At 34.6% G+C, this 23010-nt stretch overlaps 1 protein-coding gene across 1 annotated transcript in view; it reads right to left on the reverse strand.

Moving 5' to 3' along the window:
• Window positions 1-4024: 4024 nt before the first annotated feature.
• The window catches only part of LOC110024150 (probable sugar phosphate/phosphate translocator At3g11320), a 30772-nt gene continuing 11786 nt past the window's right edge, over window positions 4025-23010 (reverse strand). The window contains exons 2-5 of the mRNA XM_020723938.1: window positions 18012-18115; window positions 17526-17754; window positions 4430-4588; window positions 4025-4325 (exon numbers count right to left, since the gene is read on the reverse strand). Coding sequence (XP_020579597.1) covers window positions 4442-4588; window positions 17526-17754; window positions 18012-18115 — 480 coding nt within the window. The 3' untranslated portion in view covers window positions 4025-4325; window positions 4430-4441. The remainder of the gene's footprint in view (window positions 4326-4429; window positions 4589-17525; window positions 17755-18011; window positions 18116-23010) is intronic.

Genomic DNA, 23010 nt, shown 5'->3' on the forward strand with positions numbered 1-23010 from the left:
TGCCAACCAACAGATCACGGCTTTTGACGCACACACACACATACACAGATATATATATATATATATATTTGATTAGTAATATTTCAAGTCAAAGGGAGGTGAACACGAACGAACAAATATTTATTCGTGTTGTTTGTGTTCTGCTCGTTAACTTAGCGAATGAGCCGAACACGAGCTTCTTAACGAGCTGACACGAGCTGTTCGCGAACGAGCAGTTTTGACAGTCCTAATAACCCAATATACCAATATCCATATTTTAGGAGATACATCATAATTATACTTCTGCATATCTATTGTGGTTCATAGTTGCATATAAAATAATGTGGTCCATGTATTGCCTAAAGTGAAATTCTATACATATATTATATATATATTATGCCAACCACTATATAAATTTGTTCATAGATTTAGTCAATTTTCTTTAAAAAATAGATATATTTAGAGAAAAAATATTAAAAAAATGGAAATTATTTTATTGTCACCATTGCCACGTGCGGATCCATTTTGAAGCAGACACCCAATAATTATACTTCTGATTGAATTTACTGATCCGAACTTTAATGTGGTCCCATGTATCTTGCAGCTGTTGGCATCAGTAACCTTTGCTTTGCATTATTTACTGCCTCATGTGGAGAGGACAATAAATTTCTAAGTACCGGTCAGTTTAAATATTAGAAAAACTATATAATTTTATCAAAAAATATATATTTGGGATAATTATAAGCATAGCATTTGAAAATTTTCTATTTACAAAACCCAACACTTAGTGATTTTTGAACTACCGAATCCATGCATTAACACGTGCTGGGATTATACCATTGAAAAAATAATAAAATCGAAAAATATGAGCTGAGGTTTGTTGATCAGAAGTACGACCGATTCAACATACGATCAGTCGGGCCCGGCCTCCCTTATAGTGGGAGGGCAATTTGGTCTTGTACCCATCCTGAAATATCACTTTGTTCTTCATTGTCCTAACCCCTCCCATGTTGGGTCTAGAGGGGCAATTTGCCCTCTCTAAAAAAAGGAGGTTGGTTCCACCCCCGATCAGTTCAGCCCAATTTCAAAACAACATTCATTCGTTATTTTAATGTTTATTACATCTTCTAATTCAACTTGATTGAATCTTTAAACTTTAAATCTTTCCTTTAAATCGATTTTATTTTCATAAACTTGCATGCAACTAAAATTAATCATGTACAACATGCTCCCTAGTGGCAACTTAAAATCACCATTTGTGCCCATTAACAATGGTTTAACCTCAACAGTAATTGATGAACATGTAATTGTTAGAAATATCAAAGATTAAAATCATAGATAGTCTAAAGAAGATGCAAATCTGACAACAATTATGTATGAAAAGATATCAACCATTAAAATCATTGATATAAGAAGATATCAACCATTAAAATCATAGAGAGTTTCACATTCTAAACTTCCTCATCAGTTAAAATTTCGGTAGCGTTTTATCAACTGTAAAGCAAATAGGATGTCAATTAAATGCTTCCATTGAAAGGCGAGTACCGCATGATGGCTAATAATTTCACACACCCCCATGAAGATGTGTAACAACTATAAAAATAGTTTACATAAACTGGAATGGCTAAGGTCATCTAAATATAAAATAAATGTATGGAATTACATGCTCCACTAAACATCACGTACTTGTAATTAAACTAAATAACAAATTTCGACTTGTATAGACCGAATATTTAGTAAATTGTCGCATATGCATTGATTAAAGTATGTAGAGTTAACTTAAATTTAACCAAACATTACAAAAAATGAAAGATTAAAAAATTGAATGCTTGGTTAAATCAAATTTCCTCGTTTTCCTTCACTTTTACGATGTAAATTCAAATTTAGTATATCCGATTGTCAGGCAGATTTATTTTGTCACTGGCGTGCTCCTCCATCACACCTAGACTTTTCTAAATTCAGGTTTATCGGATTTGATAAACCTTATTTAGTGTAAATCTAAGTTACAGGCCTAAGTCAGTATCAGCCAAGAACAAAGGGATATGCGATGAATAAGAGGTTTGAGAATTTAACTTTGATGTCGAGTTTATCATATCCTTTATCTACTTGTATTTGATAGCAAATTGATTTTTTTTTAATCTGATGAATGCAGAGAACACAAAGTGATGACAAACCCCAAGAGCCTCAGCCAAGCTTTTGTGTGTGCGTGTGAGTGAGAGAAGGAGAGTCAAGCATAAAATTGTAATGTAAATTTTCTATAAATATCTTACAATTCTTATGAGTTTACACATCTATAACTCTTAAAATTTGATATTTACATTTATAATATTTTTGTGTCGCTGTATTTCCCTTTTAAAAAATAAATATTACAAATATTTTTGATGTGGTGATAAAATTTTGAGTATTGTAAATATAAATTTAAAAGTTTAGGCATTAAATACGTAAGTACATAAGAAATATGTGGTATGTATGTAAATGCCACAATTCTAATTTTGTTTGAAATTACATTTGGGTGCCAACCAACAGCAAGGAATTGATGCCCCACTCTCACAATCTTTAATCAGCTCAACGTACAGAACTTTAATGACTAAAACATAAGGTGTCCTAATCAAATAATCAAAGATGTTTTCTTTCATATCAAAACATAAATAAAACAAAAATAAAAATTGGTCCCAAAGAGCCCCTAAACAACTTTATTTATTCATACTGTAATAGACAGAAATCAACATTAAGTGCATTATTGGTCATAAATCTTAACCCTAAAAGGATGTTTTATCAAATCTGAATTCATATGAAGATATGATGATGTCATAGATATTGATATTTAGCAGCAGACATTAACCTATTAACAAATTCATAGTCCAATTACAATCAACAAAACAGGTCAATAACTAGCAAGAAAATAAAAAAATTTTGATGTTACCTTTTTCTACCCACCTAAAAGCTCTCAAAGTGAGAATTTATTGGTCTGGGTGAGGATCAAACACAAGAGGTGGACAACTTTTGAGGTCCTTAACTATTGCCTATTGGACTAGCTAGCACCCATTAAACATGTAAATGAATTAAAATACAAATTAATTGAATCATGGACAACCTCATGAAAAGTAGTCAAAAATAAATCCCTGATATGTACAAACATCTCAATAGAATGAAGTTGCAATAAAAGATTCAAACATAATGTGCTATTTATGTCGGGTAAAAGTTTTATAAAATGAAGAGAGTGAGAAATGTAAAACAAACATTATTAGCACTCTCAAGGCTATGCAAAACAAATAACCTACCTCTTATTGTTCAAATGCAAAAGGGATAATGACATACACAACTCTCGAAAGATTGCTATTTACAAAACTAGAATGGAAGGATCATACCATTAGAGCCGTTTTTCATGCCAAAGGTCTGAAGAAAAAAGCAATCAATAGGATTTCCCGAATACTCTTTTCCCGAAAGGAAGAACGAGAAATTATTTATCCTTTCCTTAAGGACTGGAAGCTTGAACTTAGCCATAACATAAGAAGAATGTTTGGTATAAATAACACTTCTAGGTTTTCAACCCTCTCAATCACCACGAGCGCTCCTCGATCAGTGCACTGGGATGTGTCTATTTATCTCTCTTGTGTAGAAATGGGAGAAAGGAGCGGGTTTGAAAAAGGATCTTAGAGTATCTAGGGTTGGGCCAGAAGGAATTCATGTGATTTTTTGAATTATCGAACCAATGCATTTAAAGGTGTCATGATCAAATCATTGGGAATTTGATAAATATAAAAGATATGAGTTGGAGTATTATCGTGAATATTGATATTTGAGTGAGAATTTGAAAAATGGATGAAAGAGGGTGATGGTTTTATAAATAGCAATATTTTAAGTGGTATGTATGTAATTGCCTGTATAAGGGGCTTCCTATGAAAAAAAAGAACATTAAGAAAACAAAAACAACAAAAAAGATGAATTGGAGCCATCACAGAAAAATCTGAAATCATAATCAAACCGGAGTTGCTGCCTAAGTTCTGATAGTTCTACAAGACATACAATAATGACAACAATTTCCTTAAAAAATGGAGCAAGGAAGCACCTCTCCTCTTTAACATTTCTGTATAAGCTGTGTTTAACAGAATATTCAAAAACAACAAAATAAAGTCTCTGACATCATAAGACAATTAATGTGTATCGTAATATAGAACTGAATTCTGTCTAAGCCAAATAACTATTTTTTTAAGGGCGAATGACTATTTCTATCTCAAAGAATTGGACAAATAACCTTTATGGGTGAAGGAAAAGAATATCTGAAAGCAGACAAAGGATTACCAATCTCTCTGATGTTGATACAGTAAAACTTCTCCAGGCTCCTCCTACCAAAGATTTGGTCGCAACCTGTTAATAAAACTCTGGCTTTGCGAAGTTATTGCCACCAATTTTACAACAAAAAAACTTGACAGATGTCCCTGTTGTTTACCCGTTAAGCTGCTCATTTGCTGCGCTTCTTTGCCTCACTGTAGAGAACTACTCCGATAACAGTGAGGCTATATCCCAGCATCCCTGTCACCGAAACGGGGTTCCTGAATAGTAGGATTGAAATAACAACGGCTACGGCACCTTTTGCGTTCCCGAGAACCTACAAAATAGTAGGGAATGGTCAACTCCATCCTTACGAGGGCGTATTCCGAGTCCAGGATGAAGACTCTTAAACATCATCATAAGATTTGTACCAATGATCAGAGATCAGCTATAATAAAAAAAATGGAAATTTACAAACGTGCCACACAATTTATATGCAATTATACATCTAACTCCTAAAGTTTGATATTTATATTTATAGCAGTTTGGTGTCATAAATTTATACATGAAAATTGTGTATTTCACATTTAAAAAGTTGGTAGCAGTGGTATTTTTCAAGTGATATTAAAGATTTGAGTGTTATATACGTAAATATGACTGTTTGGGTGTCAGATGTGTAAATATATAAGAATTGTGTAGTATGCATGTAACTGCCATTAAAATAAAATGAACTGATTAATGGAAATTAAGGTGTTGTTTTATGTTATTTGAACTATAAGTGCTATGCATAGCACAACTTTTGAACAGCCAAATCAATATTTGGTTTGCAGATTACACTCTGGTTCCGCCAATGGCATGTTAGCATGCTAAAGATGAGGCTGACCGACAACACGAGGTTTTCCTAGATATTATGGAGCCCGGAAGCTTCACGATCTAAGCATCAAATAATTAAAATATTGTGAAGATATAATACTTTGTATCCGCATGTGCAATCTCAATCGTCTCAACAATGAGTTAAACTCCTTAGCTGAGTGACACTCTACCAGTCACGATGCAGCAGCGAGTATCGCCTGCGAGGATATCTCGTTGGACAATACTAGCTACCGCATCGTGACTAGCACGTGTATGTTGTGCTAAGGTTCCAAAGGGTCTAATAGGTGTCACTTAGGCTTTTCCTTTCTTATAACATATTTTACAGTATAAAAATTATATTTTTATAACTCATATGCATCATATTTTTCAAAAAGCTATTTTGAAAACTATTGCATTCTATGCTTAGACCGTACATAAGGCCAATCTTTGATACTTATGTTTTATAAAATTTACATCTAGTAACACCTTTTAGAATCATTGAATCCTTAAGATGGAGTCAGGGATGTCTACCCCATCAAAACATACGCTAGCCTCTTTACCTTTACCTTGCACTCACTTAAATGATGTGACTAGAGCGCACTATATGTTAGATGGTATGTTAGGCGAGGGCTAGGATACTAGGTAGTATTTTCGGCGTCCTATCTATGGTTCTTTGCTGGTTTGGTTGTTCTAGCCAGACATCACTTTCTTGTGATTTTTGTGTGCTTACTAGATGTGAGACGTGCGCACTAGTATGTTAGTGGTGGTCTTCTTGCAGGAAGTCATGTCCAATGTAGAAGAGTTATAATGATTTATCTGATCAAAGTTCCTACTGGTGTTGCTTAGCTCTCCTCCCACCAGGCATGGTTCACTACGTTGCATGTAGATAGCTCTTTCTACTAACCTGATTTTCATGCATGTCAAGTCTTTTTTTAATGTTCATTATGTACTTTTAGAGTCCTTAGAAGATTCTATATTAGAAATAAGGTACGAGCACGAGTTTCAAGACGACAAATGGGCGGAACCACATGATGAAGACCATAATTTGCTTGCTCGTCTCCAGTACCTTAATTCTTGCTCGTCTCCAGTACCTTAATTCCTAATCTCATTCATGTATAGAATTAAGACCAGGCGTGTGCATATGTGTCTGGACGTTTTTTTTTTGGTTTCTGGGATATGTTGCCGACTCAGCAGCACCTAACATTTTCTTATTATTTTGATTTGACTTGTTTTACTTTTCGTAACGTACTTAACTTGGTTTTGCCCTTTTTACCTTGTGGAGTGTCTGGGAATCATGCATCTAATTTAGGCTCTTTAAAACATAAAATTATAAATTTTCTAAAAAACAATCCTAATAAGAGTTAGAGACTAACTAAAATTTAGGATTCAACATTTTCAGAAATTTGTTTTTACTTCTCTGCATAACCTTCGGGTTGAATTTTAAATGGGTTGTATAGTATGACTCTCTCCCAAGTCATAATTAATAGGGCATTCACATTAGAACCTTATTAGACAACTGCATCATATTTGCATAGCTCGAAGAGAAGCCCCCGTTTTTCTCCAATCCGACTGGCTCAGTATAGATTTCCACTTAAGTGGTTGTCTAACATGATTAGGGTGTTAAAGGCTTCCCCAACCCAAATAGGGGATAAATCCTTTGTCAGAGAGTGTCGGTCTCGTGGTTGTACCTCTCTTTTCTTTCTGCTTCAGTGGCTTCATCGCCACTTTAGCGGGTACAAGTCCCACCTCTACTCTTTCTACCTCCATGAGGTCATAGGATTTAGAGTTTCCTTCTCTTGACCTTAGGGCTATCAAGGTCCTCTTGGACGAAGCAATTCACGGAGTGCTGACAAGGGGGTCTCCGGTTGTGTTAGATCGATTACCTTCACGACCAGGTAGATTTGGGATCCTAATAGCTTGAGACGACGGATCTGTGGTATCCTGACCCGGTTATATCTACCCGATTAAGATTACTCCACCCTTCCTTTGTTACCCCTTTTGAGCTCTGTTGCTCCTTTTAACGCTTCATTGATGTCATCTTGTAGGCTCCGATTGCGGATAGGCCGCCGCCCATTTGGAATACAGTGATTCACCCTCTATCTTTATAGCCCGGTTAGGCCTCAGAAGTATAGTACAGGCCCTACGAGACTATCCATTTATTTCATAGACCTCGTTCGCAGATAAATCGCCATTCGTATGGGATCGTGAGGGACTCTCTACCCATATGGATCAATGCGAGCTTTAAAGACATTGGGACACTCTTGTGAGATAACCGTCCTTTGTGACCCATTTACTAGTCATCATATAAGTGTAGCAAGACGACTTGAATCAATAGTATTCATAGGCATCCCCCAAGATGTAATTAACCAAAAGAATATGTCCCTTTAGGAGTTGCTCTTGACCTCTAAACGACCACGCAAACTTGACTCTCTGGTTATGGGTTGCTTTTGTAAGGTCTTCTTCGCGGATATATTCCAAAGCATTTACGATCTTATTTGTTTGGACGTACGCTCTTGGGCTATCACACGAAGTTTGCTTTATGAAAGTTCTCCAAATTCTTGCTCTTGTTTTTCTCTTGTTTGTCTACATTCGTCGTATATCTTGTCGTTTTTTATTCCTCTCTTCTTCAGATCATCCATATGATCTGGAATAGATATTTACTCGAGAGAAAGAATCATACAATGATGCAAAAGCTGGCGACTCCAAAAAAAAAAAAAAAAAGAGAAAAAGAATAAAAACAGTTGAATCCAAAATGCATTTTTGGATCGAAGTAATAAACTCCATTCAATGAATTTTTCATTTGTCGGACATGATAAGAGTGTAAACGTGGATCTTTGTCTTTGAAAACTTGATGCTGGGACAGCTAAACAGACTTTGTAGGATTGAAGACAAAATGTTTTAGACATAAAAAGTAAGGGCATGCTACATGCATATAATCATTCAACGGTAGCTATATTATTTTGCTGAAATGAAACTAATTATCATAAATAATGTCGAACTCTTTTGTGCCAAATCAGCTACCGTGTGGTAGTAGTCAGATGGGTGTATCTGCATGCAATATTATTTTGACACATACAATTCATGAAATAAAATGTTAACACCCAACAAAAGTTTTGGGAAAAAGAAAAGATATTCTAGCGTTGAAGCTAAAAAATTATATGCAATGAGTACAACTGATAAGAAATTGAATGTTGGTTTGAATGCTCCCAAGCTAGGGTTGGTATTAAGTTCGAAACATGAAAATTTCTTAATTTTCACTCAAATTTTAATCAAAATTGATGTGTAGACTTTTTGGAAGAATAAACTCTCTCATTTTCGCATTAAGCAAATAACAAATATATATACATCTCAGCCTAACCCTCATACAATTGGAGGGGAAATCAAATCATCATGATAAAAAAAAGAAATAAATAAAAACACAATAATGGATAATTAAGGGAGAATAATTTCATCTCCTCAAATGTAATAACTGTCCATGATTTCCTAAATTGAATATGCATATCAAGACTTCACCTCAAGTTGGGTTGTATATATCATACATCACAAACTTGTTTGGGGCAAAAGAAAAGAAATTCTAGCATTGAAGCTAAAAAAATTATATGCAATGAGTGCAACTGATAAGAAATTGAATGTTGGTTGGAATACTCCCAAGGATTGTTATTAAGTTTGAAACATGAAACTTGCTTTAATATTCACTCAAATTTTAATCAAAGTAATCAAAATTGATGTGTAGACTTTTTGGAGGAATAAACTCTCTCCTTTTCTCATTAAGCAAATAACAAATATATATACATCTGAGCCTAACCCTCATAAAATTGGAGGGAAAATCAGATCATCATGATAAAAAAAAGAAAGAAATAAAAACAAAATAATGGATAATTAAGGGAGAATAATTTCATCCCCTCAAATGTAATAACTAACCACGATTCCTAAACTAGATATGCATATCAAGACTCCACCTTAAGTTGGGTTGTATATATCATACATCACAAACTTGTTGCTTAGATCACTAAAGTGGTGTTGATGAAGAGTCTCAGTAAGAATGTCAACAATGTGATGTTGAATTGGGATACAGCTTAGCAGATTAACCACTCAATTGACCTTCTTAGAGATGAAGTGTGTCGATCTCTATATGTTTAGTTCAATCATGGTGTACCGGATTCTTAGAAATACTAATGGTAGATTGACTATCACTGAACATCTTAATAATGCTTTGGTTCTCCATGTGAAGTTCCACTAGTAGCTTCTTTAGCCACGTCCTTTCACAAATTCCTAGGGCCATAACACAATAAATAAATTATGCATTGTTTCTTACCATCACAGCTTGTTTTTTACTTCTCCAACTAACAACCTTACCCCATAGAAATGAACATTAAACTGTGGCAGATCTTCTCTCAATCAATGTGTCTGCCAAGCTAGTATCAATGTAAATTTCAATGTTACTGTTTTCAATCTCCTTGAATATCAATTCATGTCCTAGAGTCATCTTTAGGTACCTCAAGATTCGAAAGACTGCTTCTAAATGATCTTCATTTAGATCATTCAAATGTTGGTTCAATATCCACAGGTATTGAATTTTACACAAATAAGTTTCACAAGTCTTTGATACCTCCCTTTTAAGCTGGGGTATTATCCTCTCCTTTTGATACTTATTGATTAGGATTCATAGAAGCATATATTGATTTGTATCCCAGAATTCATGATTCCTTCAATAGATCAGGGATATATTTTCTCTGAAATAAGACATTGTCTTCTTTGGATCTAGCTACTTCCATTCCTAGAAAGTATCTTAAAGTTCCAGGATTTTTAATCTCAAACTCATAGGTCATTATTCCTTTGATTCTTTCAAGTTCCCACACATCATTGCTTGAAAGAGCAATATCTACATATACAATAAGGATGACCATCATATCTTATTGATTTGATTTCACAAACAAAATATGATCAGTCTAGCATTGATAATACCCAGTGGCAAGAATAGTCATAGTGAACTTTTTAAGCCATGTTTTAGGAGATTGTTTCAACCCATATAATAATTTCTTTTGTTTGCATGCTAGGTGATGATTTATATTGTTTTTTAATATGGAGGTATCTCCATATACACTTCTTCAAGATCCTCATTAAGAAATGCATTTTTAATGTCTAATTAATGTAAAGGTCAGTCCTGGTTTAGAACCAATGAAAGAATACTCTTACTGTGTTGAGCTTCACCACTGACGCAAATGTCATCCGACAGTCGATCCCATAAGACTAGTGTTTTGCTATGAGTCTAGCCTTGAACCTTTCTATGATCCCATATGCTTTGTATTTAAAGTTGAATACCCATTTGCACACTAAAATTCTTTCTTAGGTAACAAAGTTGTTATGATCCATATATCATTCTTTTTAAGGGCAAGAATCTCTTCTTCCACAGCTTATTTCCAATCAGTAATGGATTAGGCCTCTTCGAAAATTGTTAGAGGATAATAATTCTCCATGTCACAAATTCTTCTATCGAGTATTTTGTGCATTCTCATGCTCTTTCGTCCTCTTGGTGTTCATGATGTGTTAATCCAACCTCTGTATGAATACATCGGATGTTTGGAGTTGTTTCTGATGTTTTGCATTCCTAATTTTGAAAATTATCCCTTACATGCTCACTGGGTCTTTCCGTTGTACAAAAAGAGTTCTTGGTTCAAGGTAGGAGCTGTGAGAGGATTTAGTTGATTAATAGTTTCATTTTTAGATTGATTTGTGATAGTGAGAATCAGAGTGGGTTCATCAAGGATATAAGAGATGTGACTTTGAGGCTCGTGACTGACCTGATATTATCTCCAACTCTCCCTCTGAATGTTAGATTTGGGGTAATAAAATTGATTTTTAAAGAAAGTGACATCCATGGAAGTGTAAAATTTGTGTTTATAGAGAGTAACATTGACAACCATTTTTGTTTGAAGAGTAGCCCACAAAGATAAATTTGATTGACTTGTTATCAAGTTTGGTCTAATTAGGTTGATGTAAATGAACAAGAGCGATGCAACCAAAAATTTTTAGTGGTTGGTCAGAGGTAAAAGACTGAATATATGAGTGGGATTTTATGAGAGAGTTGAGAGGTTTGTTAAAATTTAGCACTTTGTTGGGCATCATATTTATGAGATTGGTGGATGTGAGAATATCATCACCCGCAAGTGTTTGCGTATATTATTATTGAATGGAATTGATTGAACTACTTCATGGAGATGCATGTTCTTTCTTTCAGTCATACAATTTAGTAGGGTTGTGCTAGCATGAGCTAATGTGAATGCTGTCATTTTTAGACAGATAAGGGTCGAGAGTGAAGTTGTAGTAGTCTTTTGCATTATCAATTTGAGAACTTAAATTTTGGCCTGAAATTTGGTGAGGATCATGTTGTGAAGGGTTTCAAACGTATTGGTAGTTTCAAAATTTTTCCTTCATGAAAAAGGACAACGCGATTCTTGTATGATCATCAATAAAAGTGATAAACCACCTAGCCCCATTTGTATTTTTTGCTTTCGAGGGCTCCCGGATATCACTATGAACCATGTAGAAGAGAGATGTAGGTTTATATTTTAGGTTTGGGTACACTTATTGAGTATGTTGAGTATATTTAGCAAGTTGAAAAGTTTCACATTAATAAGAACTAGCCTTTTATAGATAAATAAATGAGGACACAATTTTTCAATATAATAGAAGTTGGGATGCCCAAGACAAAAATGTCATACATAACTTGACTCGCATGAAAAACAGACTCAGATACAAGACTTCACTCAAATGATTATGAATAATGGGATGGTCCTTTTGAGGTTGAAGTCCTAGTAAGCAGATAGAGTCCAAGATACATATCAGCACTGTCAGTCATCTTAACCCAAGTCTATCACCATAAATTCATACAAATTATGATAGAATTTAGTAACACAATTCATGTCACGGGTGAGTTTACTAATAAAAAATAAATTGCAATGAAGTTTAGAAAAATAAAGCACAAAGTGAAGAATAAGATCCTTGGCGGTTTCACGCTTCCTCTTCCTTCCATAGATGAGAGAGAGTCATTTGTGATTTTAACTGTAACATGGTGTTTGCAAGAATTAAAGAATTGAAAAACAATGATATCACCTGTCATATGATATGATGCTTCAGAGTCCAATATCTAAGGTTGATTCTTCCTGTTGAGAGCAAAAAGAGCAGATGGAAGTAGAAGGTTCAAAATAGTATCCCGGAATCTTACAGAGAGCGTGGAGTTGTTCCTTATTGAAGGAACTATGTTTGTGAGGCTTATCATCCTTTGTTGTTTTGTTTGTCTGATTTTACTCATCCCCTTTGACTTTGTCAGGCTTATAATCTACAAGTAATCCATAGAAAGAGACTATTTGTCGTCGACATGAGAATTTACTAGGAAAAGAGAAACTATGTGATACCGACACAGGATTTCAGCTAGAGTAAGAAAATGTCTATTACTGCCACAGGATCTATGCCAGAGTGAAACTTTCTATTGCAGACATCTAATTCACACTCGAAAAGAAAACTGTTTATCGTTGCCACAAGATGTGCACTCGAGATACAAAACAAGCATCAAGGTCTCTCTAGCTTGGCTTTCAATTGAGAACGAGCCGCCAAGTCCTCTACTAATTTCACGGGAAAGAGAAAATAGAACAATGAGGTTTTTTGTTATTTCCACCAAATAGAAAAAACCAATCGAAGGTCTCCCAATGATTTCCACTGGAGAGAAAAATTCAAACTTCGGTCTCTATGATTTCCACCATAGAGAAAAATTCAAACTTTAAGGTCGCTAGATTTCAGCCAAAGAGAGAAAAAGTAGGAAAAACCCAAAATAATACTCTGGCTAAGAAGTGTCCAATTTAGTCCTCGAGTTTTAAAATGCTCTAATTTCGTCCCTGACAATTAAAAATTTTTTTTCTGAATTGATCCCAAATAAAATTTTTCATTTAATTTAACAGCTCCTTTCACATTTTGAAGGGTAATTCCGTGATTTACAAAATTCACAAATTAAACGCATTAAGGGCTCACCAGTTCTCACTGGAGGATTCATACGCAAAACAATATCAGCTTAAATCTGAATCTTTGATGCTCCTCCACTCGTGTGATTTCTCCACTTTTGTTTCACCATTAACGGAGCAAGCAATTCAAGACGCGCACTTTGTCGCTGCTTCTCTACCCGGCGAAGCAGTCTCCATCTCCATCCGTGTTGCTTGGGTCGATGACAAGGTTTCATCTCCATCTGAGGGCGACTTCTCCCCTTCTATTTCACCGTCCACATAGCAAACAACTCAAGGCGAGTACTCATTCATTGTTTCTCCACTCGACGAAGTAGTCTCCATCTCCATCTCCATCTCCATCTCCAGTGCATGCATCGATGACAAGGCTTCATCTCAATCTGAGCGCTTGCGCATTTCCCTCAACCATCGTTCATTGCAAAGAAAGGTTGTTTCGACCTATGTCAATTCGACTTGGAGAAGTTGCAACTCCAATCGATTAAATACAACATTTTAAGTTTACGGAGAAGAGTAATTCGTCGAAGAAGAAAAATGTAATATATGTGAGAAAATAAATTATTTAATCGGATTTAAAAGCAGAAAATGATGAAGAAATGGGAATTTAGATTTTGTGGCGTTTGCTTAAATCATATTTGAGCAGTATTTAATTAGTTTTAAAGCAAGATATAGCCTAAATCCAGCCAAACAACATATACAGTCATTTTTATTTTGGACATAAGCTATCAAAAAAATTTAGGAAAAATATAATTTAGAACTAATTTGGATCATATTTTAATAGTCTAGGACTAAATTGGAGCATCTTAAAACTCTGAGACTAAACTGGACACTTGTTAATAGTCGATAGACTATTTTGTGCTTTTACTGAGAGAAAAAGTGTTGCTAGTGTGTCTTAGTAGCTCAAATATGCAAGCCTGGGTCGCAAAGCCTGGGCCGCAAAGCCTGGGCTGACCCGCTGGAATGGCCTGCAGAACCATCGGACTGATGAAATTCCACGAATCGTTGTTATTTAGAGGAGGTCGCTGCTTCTGCTTGGATGAAACTGCGCTGCTACCTGAAGAAGACTGTTGCTGTTGTTTGGAGAAAAACGGCGTTGCTGCCTAGGAAAGTCTGGTTGTAAGAATGAAGGCATTCAGGCAACTATAGGGAAGATTTTGGCTGTCTACGACTGTTGGAGACGCTCCGGTGGCAGAAAAAAAAAAAGCGAGGGTTTGTTTCCTTGCTCTAATAATAAGGGATTTTTGGAGGAATAAACTCTAAATTTGTCGGCATGGTGTCGTTTCCACTGCTAGGGTTTCGCCTCATGGTGAACCCTAGCTTACTGCTACACGGATCTCTCTTGCGTTTCTATTTCCCTGCTTCGTCTTCGTCGAAGTCGGTGCTCGCGTCGTTGCGTTGTTGTTGTGCTTCATGTTCGTCGTGTTTCCGACGGCAGGCTCGCATCTTCGCATCCTTCCAGACGACGATGCAAACCGAGTTTTCGCATTTCTTTCCAGACGACGTCCTTGTCTGTCCAGGAAGCCTCCTTCGCAGTCGTCGCGTTGTCTCAGTCTGGCGACAGAGCTGCTGCTCTGTTTGCTTGGTTGCATTTGTCGCACGGCTCTGCCTGCGTTTTCGCATTTCCTTTCAGATGACGTCTCCTCGCTTCCTGTCCGACAGAATCTTGTCGGCAAAGATGGCTATCCGTTCCTATGCTACTGCAATTGCCGGCGACCTCTCGATTCCTACTCGTGCTCCTCTTTCAGATCAGAGACTGGTTTTTGTATAGGTAAATCTTGCAATGTTCCTCAATCTTTTCACGATGCTCTTGAAGGTGGTGGCGATCTCACCTTCATAAAAAAAAATGAGAAGTCTGCTCTTATTCTCACAGAGGATGAAACCAGTACTCTCGCATCCTCTTGGTGTTTTGCTCTAGTTGGGAAATTTCTTTATGGTAACCCAAAATTGGAGATCATTCGGAAAAAGTTTGAGGCTATGAAGCTATTGGGTAATTGGAATATTGATTTACTTGGTGGTTGGCACATACTGATTCAGTTGTCTCATGATGTTAATTATACCCGCATCTTTTCTCGGAAAGTTATCAAAATCGACAATCGTAATATGAAAATTCTGAAGTAAACTGTTGTTTTCGACCCAAAGGCGAAGTCCCCTATCATTCCAGTTTGAATAAATTTTTTGGGGTTAAAATTACATCTGTTCAATTTGGAAATTCTCTACTCCTTAGCAACTGCTTACGGTAAGCCTCTCAGGATTCATAGGGTTAATAATCTTACGTTTGCTGTCACCAGACCCTCTGTGGCTTGTGTGTTAGTTGAGAGGGATATCACTCAACCTGCTCCGGATGAGGTGTGAATTGGAACTACTCACAACGGGTATTGGCAAAAGGTTCAAATCGAACCACACCCTCCTTATTGCTCTCATTATAGTATATCTGGTCATAGCTCTACTATTTATTAACATTTGCATCCTCATCTAAGGTTGAATATCACTAAAGAACAATCATCTATTATCCCTGTTGAGAAGATGCAACCTAATCCTCTTCCCAACACCGTTGTTCCTGAAGAAGAACAACAGACTATAGCTACAGATCCAGTTGTGCTTATACCACCCACTGTTATTGAAGAAGACTCACTTACATGTCAAGACACATGAAAATGCTCCTTTGATCCAATAGCAGATCAGTCGGTACAACAGGTCGTTGCTTCTAATGTTCAACAATCTGCACATCTCCAGCACACTCTAGATCAAGATCAGGTCTTCGGAAGAGGAATGGCAGGTCTATCCAGGAGGAAGAAGAAAGGAGTTCAACTCCAGCTAGGGAACATATTGGATGATACATTAGTTACTACCGGCAATGGCAATCATCTCATCTTGGCAATCATCTTGCCAACTTATTAGCTTGCTCCTTCCCTAGAACCAGAGGCAGAGGCAAAACCAAATTGGGTTGCTCTCTAGCCACCTGATACTTTGTATTTTAGCATTTTTAGGTTTTTTATTTATGTCTATTGTACTTTTCTGTATTCTATAGTTTTGGAACCACTTGTGGATTTGGTGTGGACAGGGTGCCATGTTTGGGCCCTTCAACACATTGTATATATATCTTTCTTTCTAGTTTCTTTCTTTCTAGTTAATATATTATCTAGTTAATATATTAGCCTTTTTTGGCTTTCTAATATATATATATATATATAACTGAGACCAACTCTCATACAATTGGAAGAAAAATCAAATCATCATGATAAAAAAAAAAGAAATAAAAACACAATAATGAATAAAGAAGGGAGAATAATATAATAGTAGACCACGATTTCCTGAACTGGATATGCATATCAACAATATGCATCAGCTCGAAGATAACTCGCTTAAAATAATTTTGATTCAAGTCATAATAAACTTGATACATGACTATGCAATCTTTAGGTGAGTGTAAATACAAAATACATGTGCACATGCGTCTGTATAATTACATAACATATAAAGAGGCAGATGCATACACATTTAAACATTGAATACTTTTATACAAAGGATGATCATGATTACTTAACAATATATTATAAAATAATATATTTTATTTGAATGAGCTCAAAAATAAACCCAAACTTGAATATTGTTGACTAAAACATGGCTAGAATAGAAATCAAAATCTTTAATTTTGATTTTACGTCAGCTCCCACAGAATTCTATGGTTATCACTCTCATATCAAGTAAATATTGATCTCTAAGAGCTCCCATAGTAGGACCTACTGTACCTCTTCTACACTATTATTATGATTCAACTATAAACTTATCCTGGGTAGGTAATATTCACTACTTTTGTTTGAATTGGAATGAGAAGACAAAAGAACTATTTAAATACAATGAAAAATAAAATTTGCTTCATAGTTAAAAGCTAATGAAAAGGCCCAATATAGAAAGGAATGTCTGCAAGCCAACATACCTAGTACAATTAATAACGACAAAAGAAATATCATAGTACGATGCAATCAACAACCAGAGTAAAAAGCAATAGAAAGAGTTGTTGATGTTTGTCAAAAAATTGAATTGCTATCAGCCTTATGTTTGAATACATCAAACAAATTGGTAAGCCAAGACAAATAGGGATGTCGACTAATTCAGGAATTATGACCAAGCCAAGCCTACTCATAAAATGGCTATCTTGGACCTAGACCTCAAAATAATATAAAAAATATATTAACAACATGAATAATATGTATGCATATATATTTTACTATCTAATATACATTAGCACTTCTAAAGTGTTGAGCAGAACTTCCATGTGGTAGTCCAAGCCAAGCTTGGGTGCTATACTGGGCCTATCTAGATTGCACACCTGAACTACCATCAATTGATTGTTTAGTTTGCAGTAACAAGCGAATAAAACAGTCAAAATAACAGAAAAGAAAACAAAGGTACCTGGAGAGTCAAAGCACTAGTATGCTTGGTGACTAAGAAGTTAGTCAGGTTCACAAAGTATGCTAAAGAGGAATTAAACAAGAGATACCAAACAATTTTAACATCTTCTCTAGCAAGTGCAATGGTTATGCCAAGCACATTCTTCTCCATGATAAGTGTAGCAGGAAGTAAGAATACAACTGCAATAGGAGCCATGTATAGAAGGAGATTCATCGAATTAAGCTTCTCCCTACAGAAAAGGTGCACAAATGAATGGACGCATATGGTTCAGCATACCAAACAACAAAAACCAAAAAAAAATAAATAAAAGCATCTTTTAAGCAAAAAAGAGAGTTTAACAATAATCTGATGGTATTGAATCATTCAATGATCACAAATAAAGTAAAATTTTCAAGAGCCGAATGTGGCATAACTAAAATCTTTAGTAAATCAGGCAAGATGTTGAAAGCTGGAATATGAATGCCTATTGGAAGATAGTCTTATTACCCTTCAGAGGACAATAAAATCCCTTGTAACACTGACTTCAATGCTCTTGCAGCAGTTGCACCAACACACATAATAAATCCAAATAAGTGAAAACTAGGCTCTCCCTACAAAGTAAAGAATATGGTTTCATTAATCAAATTTCATTTTGTACAGAAAATGATGAATATGCTGAAAACAAGGTTAAGGTGAAAAAAGTTGGTGCAAACATAAAACGAAACCAGCAAAGAGCTTAAGTGTATTCCTTAAGGTTAACATCAGTATTATTTTATGCTAAAGAATACCAGCCAAACTGAAAATTCTTCTAACAAGTTCCTGTTTATTATGAGTTGTGTCAAGTTGTACACATTGAAAATTTATGATTATCTATAATCCAAATGTCAGAAGAAAAGAATTAGCTTCTCAAGATCCGGCATGGTTGAGTTACATTTATTAGTTTAATGTGCTATTACTACATTGATTTGAGTAAATAAGCAAAACAATAAAACGCTAGAAAAATAGCAAACTTTAGAATAAAGGTATTAAAACTCAGTTTTGGTCCAAAAGAAAATAATATCGGCTTCGATAGTTTCAAAGGTACCATCAGTTTCAAAAAGTAATTTTGTTCACAGTTTCTATTACTCTTGTATAAGAAAATATTATAAAATACATATTTAAAGTATGAAACAAAAATCATTATCTAATAAAGATTGAACTTATAATACATATAAAATTTAATGATCGTTACTTATATAATTATAGTAGAACATTGGCGACTACTTAAGAGTTTTGGTAAAGTTTCACTAAAAACATTAAAGTTCCAAGTGAACTTTTGAGTATCAATTAAATTTCTCTTCAAACTCAACCAAAGCCCTTACATTTTAGCTGAAACTATTACAACTTCCGAAACTGGCTTAAACCAAACAAATTAATGAGTTTTGGAACAGTTTCAGCCAAAATCATCAAAACTCAAAACCATGTTCAGCATTAGAAAATGCCAAAATTGTCCTAATTACTACATTAATGATGGCCAAGCAGCATGTCAGTTCACAGTTGCTGCGTTATATGCTGAAAATAGAAATTTAAAATGATCAACAGCTAATCAATTGGCTAGAATTGTTGAGCCTTTTCAATATAACATAGATAACATCAAAGAATGTTGTCAAAAGTTTCCTATCCTAAATATATCTCTTCTCCAAATGTTCAATATATTTGATTGTCTTCCAGAAATCAAAATTAACCAGACAAAATAAAAGCAAATAAGGATAATAATGTTCGCTAATAATAGAAAACAAATTGGAAATTTTCATTATACTTTCATGCTTTGAAAATATCTAGCTCACAAAGAATTCAGATGCTTCCCATAAATAACATTCAAGGCTCATTGCAACTGTATAATCTCGATGGAATCAAACATTTCCCAAGTTGCACACCTAGGAGCATAAGTTTCTGATTTAAAGAGGACAAACAAAACAGAGATGATAGAAGTTAACATTATCCATCCTATCTTCAAACTTCCAATATGTTAATGACCATGCAGAGAAGAAGAATCTATTCCAGATGGTGAATCTAAAAACTTGAGTGATTCGAGGCCAATAAAATCCAACACAATTTTTCTTTTTTCCAATAAGGACATCTAATTCTAATGCAGGACAAATTAGGGTCTAGGGAAAATCTAGGATGAGATGCACATAACAAGCCCAAAAATAAGATTTCATGGAAAAAAGGCCTGCACCATAGGCTGTTAACTAACATCTATGCCACGCTCAAAGACTTTAGATCCAGCCAGCAAACATGGGATTAAAAGAAATTTTGAAATTTCACTAAGCAATTGCTTTTTTAAGTGCCAAGAGATCGCTTTCATAATCATAAAACACAGTCCGCAACCATGCAATTCCTAAAACAGAGCAAGTAAAATAAGACACATAACTACAGCAAAATACAGAAGTTGATATGGTAACAGAAACCCAAGTCAATAAATTACTGAATCCTGCTACGATGTAAAAAATGGAAGGTACCAAAACAACGATACCAGCCTTCCAAAACAGCAATTATAGCAATTCAAGCTTTAAGCGTCAACAAAGAGTCGAGAGTTACAGCTTCCCATTAAGAAACTGAAACAGTTATGGAATTCAGCTGCAACGATAGCAATTTCAGCGATAGCAAAGCATGTGTCTCCAACGGGTAGCAATTCTTGCAATAGTTGAGCAGCAAAAGAAGATACACTACACCCACAGCTGGAGAGAAAATAGAGAACCAACAGGAAGTAAAGAACCAGCTGTGCAAACAAGAAAGACCTAACAATAAGACGAACCAAACCAACATGGATACAAAAACAAAACATGTTCTTTAGAAGGATCACCATCATAGGCTTATTTATAACAAAACATGTTATGAAATACCAAGATGATTAAAAACAACCAAGATCAAAGCTGATGCCACTATAATCTCCTCAATGCTCACATCCTATTTTTCAAGAAAATATAAATGTTGAGGTTGCATCAGCATCGTGCCTCCATAACATCATTAAACACTTCACAAATCACAAGACTAAGTGAATCCAAAGCCTACAAATATGAGCAAAAAACCAGCAGGACTATATAAAGTTATATAGAATGCTATGGTTAATTAAGCATATACAATATCGAGAATATCCAATTACATAAGACGTATAACCATCCTTGCCTTCAAGCACAAGAATAGGATAGCCTACACATTTTGTCAGGACCATCAACATCATCATGCTTTATCCCCAAGATTGAAGGCTAGGTCCATGAAATTTCATTCTCCATATATTATGGCTAAGTGTTACATGGGATATTAAATTAGTTCAGTCAATCATTTGCACATTTTTGCCAATATTGTATCTAAGGTGAATGCTTGGCCCATCTAGAAACTAAGCAAAGCCAGATATCGAGTAATTATGGTCACACAACAGTCATCTCTGTTGAAAAACAAGACAATTGAACTTAAGTTTTGCTTCTTATACAGGCAACTATTCCATCAACTAATAAACCAGAATTAGAAAAGTTGTAAAATGAAGCCACAAGCTGTTTACCGTTAACTTTGGGACAACTGATCTTAATCAACGAGCCATCAGGTTAATAAAACACTAACTTTAATTCTAAAAAATTGGATTGGACAGACTCTAACTAATTTACTGGGGTTCAATAAAAATGGATGAATTCACCATCAAATGCACATGATGTAATAATTGCAATTTTCACTCATTCCTTGACTTCTTGATGAAACCTCAACAACTCCACCCATTCAAAAAATAAACAGGACCGACTAGTCCAATTAGTTGAAACATGAAACTGTATTCTGCATGGTTCGATCAAGTTCCAAAAAAAAAGTTCACAGAGAACCAGTCGAAGCTGGATATTGAACGGGGCAATTGGAATACTGTTCCAGTTTTTAATGGATTGTCAAGTTGTAATATTGATCAATTTATTTTTTTTTCAATTTCAATCAAATGGCTACAAATAAAGATTTATATTTATACAATTACATAAATTTATACACCTATATTGAAATTGAATGTCTAAAAATATAGAAGAAAAAAAAATGATAAAATTTCTTCTAATTTTGTTTGTTAGTGGTAGTGCTCCAGATACCTTTGGAAACATTTGTATAATTGTATAACTCTATATAGAGAAAAAAAAATTAAAATATCAAGTCCCCAATTTTTAATTTGGAATCAAACTTATATTTTTCAACGGTGAAGTGACCTGTTTAGAATATCTCATATTAAATTGATGAAAATATTATTATTATATAATTATTGTGCCATATAATTCATATGAAAATAATTTTAATATTTACTATAATTTCGTTTTATGAGAAGAAAAGATCGTCGCGAATGTAAAGATTGTAAGGTCATTCCAAGTGAAAATTTAAGTACCCAACATCGTTTATTAGTTCTAGATTTTAAAATTAAGAGTTGTAAAATAAAGAATACTATGACTCATCATCGTAGAATTAGATGAAGAAACTTAAAAGACACAAAAATATTTTTATGAGTAAGATTCAAGATTTCAAATTTTGGGATATTCATGAAGAATCAAATGTTATGTGGGATAAAATAACAAACACTATTAAACAAGTAGCAAAAGATGTGCTTGGAGAATCAAAAGAAAATTTTTTTATAAATAAAAATAGTTGGTGGTGGAATAATAATGTGCAAGAAAAGATAAAACATAAGAAGTTATGTTATAAAAATTGGTTTAAATGTAAAAGCTTAGAGAACTGGGAAAATTATCAAACATCCCGCAGAGAGTCTAAAAGAACAATCTGTGACGTTAAAAATTCTGCTTTTAATGATCTTTATAATAGATTAGATACTAAAGAGGGTGAAAAATATATGTATAAACTAGCCAAACAAAGAGAAAAGAAAGTAAATATTTAACTCAAGTAAAGTGTATTAAAGATGAAAATCAAAAAGTAATTTTCTTAGAAAAAATATTCAACATAGGTGGGTGGGTTACTTTGATAAACTTTTTAATAAAGCTTCTGAAAATACAATCGACCTTAGTGATCTTAATATCGAAAATAATAATAAAACGTTTCATTTTTACCGTCGCATTAGTAAAAAAGAAGTTCATGAGGCTTTAAAGAAAACTAAGGGTTAAAAGTCTGTAGGACCTGTGATATCCCAACTGAAGTGTGGAAATATTTGGGAGATTTTGGAGTTTATTGGCTTAGTAAACTCTTTAATATTATTTTAAAAACTAAAAAGACGCCTGAGGAGTGGAGGAAGAGTATTTTGGTCCCCATTTTTAAGAATAAAAGGGATGCACAAGAGTGTACAAATTATAGAGGAATTAAGTTGATGTGTCAAGGGTAATTGAACATAGGTTAAGACCCATCACAAAAATTACTCATAATCAATTTGGATTTATGCCTGGCAGGTCTACTATGGAAGCTATACATTTATTGAGAGGTTTGATGGAGAAGTTCAGAGATAATAAGGAGAATCTACATTTGATTTTTATTGATTTAGAAAAAGCTTACGATAAGGTTC

The sequence above is a fragment of the Phalaenopsis equestris genome, unplaced genomic scaffold (genome assembly GCF_001263595.1).
Source record: "Phalaenopsis equestris unplaced genomic scaffold, ASM126359v1 Scaffold000250, whole genome shotgun sequence".
In the NCBI taxonomy this organism is placed as follows: domain Eukaryota; kingdom Viridiplantae; phylum Streptophyta; class Magnoliopsida; order Asparagales; family Orchidaceae; genus Phalaenopsis; species Phalaenopsis equestris.